Source organism: Poeciliopsis prolifica, unplaced genomic scaffold (genome assembly GCF_027474105.1).
Source record: "Poeciliopsis prolifica strain line A6 unplaced genomic scaffold, Auburn_PproV2 SCAFFOLD077, whole genome shotgun sequence".
Classification (NCBI taxonomy): domain Eukaryota; kingdom Metazoa; phylum Chordata; class Actinopteri; order Cyprinodontiformes; family Poeciliidae; genus Poeciliopsis; species Poeciliopsis prolifica.
Genome location: NW_026562452.1, coordinates 837,348 through 846,015, shown reverse-complemented (window position 1 = coordinate 846,015; position 8,668 = coordinate 837,348). Strand labels below are relative to the sequence as shown.

Genomic DNA, 8,668 nt, shown 5'->3' with positions numbered 1-8,668 from the left:
AATTTGCACTCTCTTTACATTTTCTTGGTTGACTTTAGGTCCATTTAATTTTTTTTTCTGGGAGGATAACATAAGAACTCAAAATTGTGTTTAGTTCTCAATAAATGTACCAAATACAAAGAAAAGTATCAAAGAACTTTAATTGTTCTACTTCTTTTAGGACATAATGCCGTTGTGAGTATTATTATGGTGCAAGCTTACATATGCAGGAACCTCCACACTAGATGTAAGAATTAAAACTACACAAATCTGGGCTGCTTTGCATTTTTAATGAAGTTAGATGTTAAATGCAAAATAATTAAAAACTGTCTTATCTCGCATCTAATTATAGGGAGTTAAAATTTATATTTATTCAATATCACTCAATGTGTCTTTAGAGAATGAATGTCAAAAGAAGAATTTTAAGAAGAAAAAAAATGGATTAATTCAAATCTGTTTGAGCAAAAATATACTTATTTTGAGCTTTAAAAGTTATTTTTAGTATAATTTTATTCACAAAGTTAATAAAGATTAAATGCTTTTTTGTTTACATGAATTAAGAGTAAAAAAATAATCAATTTTAAACAACATTTTGTATAGCAAAATATCTGATAAGTAATGATTTTGTAGAAATTATACATTAAATATAATTTATTTATTCCATGGTCTGTATTTAAAGCAAAGTGACGACAAGTTTGCGAAGAAGTTCAAACAGTTCAGTACACTGACAGTGTCCAGAGTTTTTCTGTATAAACAGGAAGAAGGAACATTGTTAGTCACTGGGAATGACATCGGTTTCCTGCGTTTGTGCCTGTAAGTCACTGCCTGACATGTTTACAGTGTTATGGATCTCAGCCTCATGCTCTCTGGCTTTGGCCCTCAGCTTAGCGATGCTGCAGGAGCGGAGCTCCTCTGAGCTGTGCCCCTCCGGCCTCTCCCACTTCCCCAACCTCAGGGTCACGGGCTGCTTCCGTACACTCGGCACGGGAGTCAACGCTTTTGTCCAGGGGTAGATCTCTTCTTCCTGTTGTCTCACCCAAGCCTCACTTTTGCAACTGTCTGTCTGTGTGAAATCTGGGCTCCTCTGCTCACTTATGCCATCTTCTCCTTTCATGAGAGGCCGAGCGAGCTGGCTTTGGATTTTTATTTGCCGCCTCATCTTGGCTCGACGGTTTTGAAACCAAACCTTTAAGCAAATGAAAGAAAATACATGGGCAGATATGAAATGTGAGAAAATTCACATTCATTGACAAGACACTGAAGCATTTAATTTCACAATTTTTTAAAATGTATAACTTTTTAAGTTGATTTCTTGAAAAAAAATCCAAAATTCTACTATTCTAAAAGTCTGGTAATTGTCTATTTAAATAAGCAGTAATTTCTATAAAGTGAAAATAAATGTGGAAGCTGTATTTGAAAACTAACAATGTCCAATGCTATTCAAGACGACAGTGAAAAATGATCTGATTCTATTCATCTCATTTAAACACTTTTTACTATTTCAATTTTTGCCTTACCTCATGTTACCAAGACTTTATTTCAAGAGAAAAATAACTGTTTAATTGTCCAAAACGAAGGTGCGGGATGAATAAAGTTAAACATAGTGCTAAGCTTGTAAAATGTGGCTATTTTGAATTGTGTATTGTACCCAATAGTAATGTGTAAAAGTTTATTTTGTCACGCAGGAGGCACACATTTTGAAAAGTTCAGATTCTTAAAAAACAAATAAAGAAAATCTAAAACAAAGTGATTGAATAAGGTAATAGCATTCCTCATTCTGAATGGTTTTGACAGAATAGAAAAAGCAGGGGAAAAAAAAGCTTAATGTGCAGCCTGACTCCCAAATGTTCACCACTTATATGATCGTGAAACAGTTCCAGCAGACATTCAGCGCACCACTTACCTGAACTCTGGCCTCGATCAGATCCAGTCTGAGGGCCAGGGCCTCCCTCATAAAGACATCTGGGTAGTGTGTTGTTTTGAAAGCCTTCTCCAGCTCCTCCAGCTGCCAGCTGCTGTAGTTGGCTCGTGCCCGCCGTTGCTTCACTGGCCTCTGTTCATCTGGAAAGTACGGGACAAGCACCAATTAGACAACTGCCAACGGGTGACGGGGAACTAATGGCCCTGCATTGCATAATTAGCGTCGCAATCACTAGACTCACATTAACACTGCTTGATAATTGATTGTTAGTTACGAGCTGTTAGACAGTCTTTTGTAAACATTTACACTCATTTTAACAGACTGTCTCAAAAGCTGTGGGTACCAGTTTGCGCTGCGCTCTCTCTCAGTAAGTCCAAAACCAGAGAAGCAGAATTATTTTTGGCTAAATTATCTGAGGTTAGAACTCACCTTCACTCTCTGCTAGTGGTCCTATCCCAACCGACTGTGTGGCCAACAGCAAAGTGTCTTTGTAAGCCTCTGGCTGAAGATAATTTTTCAGAGATTCGTAGCTAAAAAAGGGCCCAGGAATCAGGAACTGAGGTGGAGTGCTCAGCCTGGCTGGGAACGCAGGGAAGAAGTGAGCTGCAGGAGGATGAAAAACTGCAGGGAAGAGTGTGGACACCATTTGGCTTGGGCTGAACATGTCCTCTTGATTAAGAGTCCAATTTTTGATGACGTTCCTCAGATAAGGGCCAGGGTGACTTCTAGTGGAATGCTGTTTGAGTGGCGACATGCATCCCAGCACCTACGGTAAAAAAAAAAAAAAAAAAGAAAACAAAAGTATAACTGCAAAGATGTATTCACTTTGCTACAAGCACTGCTGCTGCTATATGTTGCTGTGGCACTCAGTGCAGGTAGAAGGTGTTGCTTAAAAAGTGAAGGTAGAGCTTGAGTAGGAGGTGGTCTCACCTTAGCTTCCCCCTCCTACCTGATCACATTAAACCAAACACACAGGGCTTAGTTTGTGGGAATGGATTTTATTTTACCTCTTAAATACCATCACACCATTCATACATGCTTTTTTTTTTGTTGTAGCTTCAACAATATAAATCCTGCAATCTTTTTCTGACGCATAGCGTATTCTCCTAGTTCTCAGACTTCATCTGGGACAAGTTGAAACATCTTTGGCTTCTAAAGTGTCAGTGAGTAAGACCAAAGGCAGCGCGATCAACCAAGAAGCTATCCGAGCCTCACCTGACCAGCTTAACCGTGTCAAGAACCTTAAAAACAAACCACTGCAACAGAGAAGTCATGAAAACCGTTGCTCCATTCTGTGGGATGAAAGGCAAACAGAAGAGCAGCAGACCCTGAAAAACAGGTCCCAAAACTAACACAGTGTGTAACTAACACAGTGTGTAACAAACCTCTGAGTTTGTCAGCTGTTTTTAATCTTTGCCTGCATTCTGTTTGTCCTGAGCCTTTTCATCTTCATGCATCTGCATATTTGTAATTTTTCCAACATTCAGTGCTATATTTGTGTCAATTCAGGTGATTTTCTTATTTAAAATGTCTGATTTCAATTATTATTGTTATTTTTTTAATTACTGAAACTTTTGGTATCACATAGCTTTATCGTGCATACACAGTGGCGCTTCTTGCACAAAGTGGGTTTTGGGCAAGCCTCCCTTTTCCACTTCCTCACACGAAAATAAACACACACTCATTCCTATGACAAAAATCAGCTTCTTCAACATCCAACATACCAGAAATATTAAGAACAAGAAAAAAAATTATATTAAGAACAGTAAATATGTAGGGGAAATTATTTTCACATTTAGAATGAAGGTCAATAGGTCTAAATTCCATGGAATAGAATTTATTTTTTAAAAAGCAAGATTTTGAACTTCATGATTAAATTCAAAAATTCCATCCAGGCTCTATAGAAAACACAGAAATTTCTGCAGGGACAATGTTTTTATTTTCCATTCAGTGGATTCACTGAATAAGCAACTTCTAATTTATTTGGAGTAACACAGATAGAATAATGTCTCCCCTTGACATCACCATCACATCACCCATATCAAAGTGTTACATCAAGTGCATATAATCAATGTTTCCAGAGATTTGATGTCTTCAGAAGAAAAAAAACAAACATGATTTTCTTTAGAAGACACATCCACGCTGTTGAAATCCATTGAAGCATGAAACATTACTTAATGTAAAGAATGAATTTTGATTATCTCAATGACCTTTTCCAGTGTCAATCTCAAGAGATCAATGGGTGAGGGGCAGGGTACATCCTGTACCACTCTTATATCAAAGAGCAACACAGAGAAAGTACAACCTTATGCGTAGAATGACCAGTCGATCTGTCAGACATGCAATCAAGCAAACTGCATGTAAAAGGACCGTGAAGTTTCCTGTTGCACTTTCAATACAAACAGTTGTGCCACTGTGTAGCTGCAAAATAGCATGAAGAGTGGAAGATAAGTTTTTCTTATCTGTGTTCTTATCATGATATAATCTCAAGGGAATTAAATGCTATGATACCATTATAGGCATCTCAGCTTGTTTAGAGAAACGTTTTTTTACCTGCTTGAGTTACCTGCTTGTTAAGTCTGGCAGAGCTGATGTGGAAATCCCTTCAGCGATTGTCAGATTTGACAAGATTTATTTCTTTCTACAGGTGAAATATATTTTTACTGGTTTGATAGCTAACCTCATTATGATTAAATTAATTGGTTTTGCTTCACTGCATTGAACATTTTTATTTTAAAATAGCGTTTTTGGCAAAAAAGAAAAAAAAAAGATTCTGAAATTGTTCAAAATCTGTGAGAGCAAAAAAACTGAGTTTTGATCATCATCCAACCGTCATACACAACTTTTTCATTTGTGATAAAGTGTTGCCTAACACATGAAGAATGTTTCCATGTCTACACCTCGGCCCATTAACAGTCAGGACAGGAAGATTATTAACACTTTTTTCATCTCTGAGCGAGACAGCTGCAGCTTAGCGCTGACGGATCTCTGATGAGACGATGAGCTCTGTCTGTGTGAATTAAACCCAGGTGTGTCAATTAATCCAGAGACACAAATCAGCCAACAACACACCTCGCTGACTGCTAAGATGATGGGGGAAACTTCCAGCTGTCGGTGTTGTCACCAATAAAACAGACAACTTAAGGTGGCTTTGATCAGAGAGGCAGCTGGGCAGAGCTCAGGTGAGTCACAGGACGGTCGGTCCTCTGTATGTAGCGAAAGGCTTGAAACTCCATCACCTGTGTGGCCCTTTCATCTGCACCTGTTCAAACACCAAACTGATGCCTCAGTGGAGGAAATAAAGCTGCAGAACAGTTTGTGTTTCTTCCAATATTTAGTTGAAACTAAAAGTTGAGGCTGGGTGGAGCTGAGAGGTTGGTTTCTTTTCAACATTTACCTGGTATGTTTAGGATGTTTTTTTTTTCCTTTGTAGAAGACTGGACTAATTTGAGATGTTATAGATTTATGAAATAAGTGTCCCTGTTTTGCTCATGGCTGACTTTGGGATATCTGGTTTAAAATTAAATACACCTCAGAACACAATCCTTTAATGTCCATTGATTTGGATAATTGGGGCCAAAATTGACAAAAACTAGAGGGATTGGTTCTGGCAGTAGCTGATCAGAAGTCATTCTGGCAGATAACTTGGGGATGCATCAAGATAAGATTGTTTGCTGCTAATACCTGTTCATGTTGGTATTTCTCCTCTCTTCCAGATTATGATCTGCAGACTGCATTGTCTTGGGGATTGGCCAAACCCAGATGTGATCCAGATCACTTGCCACAAACTTAAAATAGGCTGGTTTAAACTTTTCATAAAGTTTAAACTAGAAAACTTGAAAAATTATCCACCTGAAGTCTCAGTGTGTATTTTAAAGTCAGATATTTGCAGAAAGGCATCGCTTTTTGATTTGATTTTTGTGTGACATGAGTCTTGGATGTTTCTGATACAGACATTATGCATTACAGATATAGAAGGGGAAAGCAAATTTGAAACAGATAGCAAAGCCAAGAGTCAAATACATCGATAAATGAATTGGGCTTTTCCTGTTTTTCTTTTAAGTAGCTTCTACATCTCGAGCATACAAAAGAACGGTTGTGTGACATCTTAAACATATATATAACCCTGAGACAATAAAAACATAGCAGATTATTATCATTTCATTACCACTGTGAGCTGATGTCAACATGGTAGTTAACACATGCAGAAACACTGTCAAAACTTGTTTCAACAACATGCCAAATCAGAGATTTCACTTTGGTTTCCCCCCATAAAGAATAAATCAACGACAGTTAAAAACAATCCAAGCTTCTGATTTTTTGTTGTTGTTGTTGTTTACTGCCTATTTCCAACCAGAGAGGAAAAGAAAATCTTGGACCATTTCACTGACAACAGTTGCAGGTTTAAACTTCATTTCCTGGACTGCAAAAAACCCCCAAAACAAAACAGATTATTTAAAGGTGTGTAAAGTCAGGGTGTGCATTTAATGTGCAATAGCATGTCACCATTGAATTCAAGAAAACTATTCTTGACAAAAATCAAGAATAGTCCAAGATCAACACTTTGCTGATCTTCAAATAAAGACCGAAGTGTCCACATTTAAAAGTTACTTTAAAATTCATAGTCTAATGCAGAAATCTACTTCAATGTGAAGCGAAAAAGAATTTTTAATTAAATTATGTGGACTATATCGCCCCCCCACCCACTGACAGGCATGGCTGAAATGGATTAAGTATCTGCCCTGAGTATGATAAGATCTGATATAATAGTGATCACGAACAATGCAGATTATTATTCTTTCTCATCTACTACTATGGTCCTTCAGCTCATAAAAGAAGCGTTCTGCCAAATGTCATGCAAAGATGGATGATTATCGTCAGAGCCGCTGTCATGGGAATTTATCTGTGTGGTGTAATTTTCAGGCTGGAGCAGCAATGAGCACATACTCAATATTTAATGAAAGTATAAGTGAGGCTTGAGGGTTGACACTTATGCCTCTACTGTTAATGATGTGTCACATTATACTTATCGGATTGGGTCAATCTCAACTGCAATCACTGCTCTCATTTCTTTTTAATTCATTACAAATATTGGATCGTTTTTGTCCAACTCTGTGCAAACGCATCTGCATTGCACTCTAGTTGCTTGAATCGACATTTGTGTCAAATGCGTGAACAAAAAAAAATCTATTAGTTGGGCCATGAATTGGTATAATTCAATCAACACACCTCAAATGTGTTTGTAAGTTGGACAAAACATGTATTCATGGCTGAGGAAGCCCCTATGGCTGGTGCCTCACTCTCCCTGGTAATAGTATCCCAGAGTGAGCAGGTTGATTGTTTTAGTCCTGGATCACTGGCCATGAGATAAACCTGAGAGCCCAGCCTGCTTTTCATGTCAAAACCTTCAAGGGAAAGCAACCACAATCCAAGGGCAATCACACTTGAAACATCAAAGTGCCAGAGAGAAGAGAGGCGAGAGTCGGTCTGCATTTTTTTTTTCTTTCCATCCGATCCAAGTGCAACTCAAGCGTGGAGGAAGAGGAGATGATCTAAGGAGAGGGTGCCATTGAGAGGAAGACGGAGAGCGGACAGATGTGCATGGGCAGGTAGCGGCACATCAGGGGCCCTTCTGGAGTCGCAGAGAAGCCTCCGCTGGTCGCATTCCTGCTTGCTGCTCACTCACTGTCCATTTTCACACTTCACGAAAACTCAGCAAAGTAATGTCAGTTTTAAGAAAAATGAGATACTTAATGTGCCCCAACAGCTTTAAACTTTTAGTTTGTTAAAACAGAAAAGACGTCGACAAAGAACCAAAACCATAGATATCTACTGCTTTAACATCAAATTATAACCAACTTCCAGTTTAAAACTCTCTGCCTTTCAATTGATCTAAATTTTATGTTTGAAATAATTTGAAACTTAAATTCAACTTGACACATGAAGGATGTACTCTTACCAATGAATATGTTCAGCACAGACAAACAGATGCATCTGAGCTTGTCAATAGTTTGGGCATCCTCTGTACCCCCCTTCTACTGCCTTGTTAACTGTCACTCATCCCTGTTCCGCCTCACTGCTGTCCAGCCAATGGGATGCTGGCGCCCTACCAAGGCCCCAAGCTGCTACGACTTGTGTAAGTTGGCTGATTGATAACCATAAACAGAGCTTTTTGGCTGGTCACTGGACACCATGCAGGTGCAATTAACACATGAAACAAAAGAAGCGGTGAGAGATGAGCAGATACGGTTGTGAAGGACATGATTGGGTTTTATGTACAGGAAAGAATCTGAAGATGCATTTTAATTAGAGGGAGATTTTCCCCATCATTTAAATGTGTTCACAGCTGCATTAACAGAAAATGCTATGCTGGAATCCCCGTTTCAATCATCTGATGTATTTATCCGCATTAATTTTCTGGCAAAATGCACTGACCCACCGGTTTGGGCACGTCAACATCTTTTTCAGCTTTGGCTTCGTCTCCATGTCCTGCTACATCCCACACCAGGTTCACAGCGTTCTGAAACGCTACACTCTCCAAAGACCATTTTGGTCTGTGTGATTGTCACCAGTTATCGCCATGGTTAGTTAACCGTCAATGGAGGGAGATCCACTTTCTGTGTTCACCCACATGCTTACAGCAGACAGTTAACTGTTTCTTCTGATTTTGTTATGAAGATTTTTTTTTTTTTTTACTCAAGACTTAGAAAAAACAACCCATACTTTCATGGCAAAGTGGTTTTGGTCACGCCATGAGCATTTAGGCTT

At 38.6% G+C, this 8,668-nt stretch overlaps 1 protein-coding gene across 1 annotated transcript; it reads right to left on the bottom strand.

Annotated features, from left to right (window-relative positions):
* Positions 1 to 652: 652 nt before the first annotated feature.
* Positions 653 to 8,533, bottom strand: si:dkey-43p13.5 (retinal homeobox protein Rx1). The gene is made up of 5 exons (XM_055021558.1): positions 8,494 to 8,533; positions 8,340 to 8,392; positions 2,330 to 2,666; positions 1,883 to 2,040; positions 653 to 1,165 (listed from the first exon to the last, which is right to left on the bottom strand). Exons 1-5 carry the CDS (start codon positions 8,531 to 8,533, stop codon positions 752 to 754), a joined length of 1,002 nt encoding a protein of 333 aa, XP_054877533.1. The 3' UTR covers positions 653 to 751.
* Positions 8,534 to 8,668: the final 135 nt, after the last annotated feature.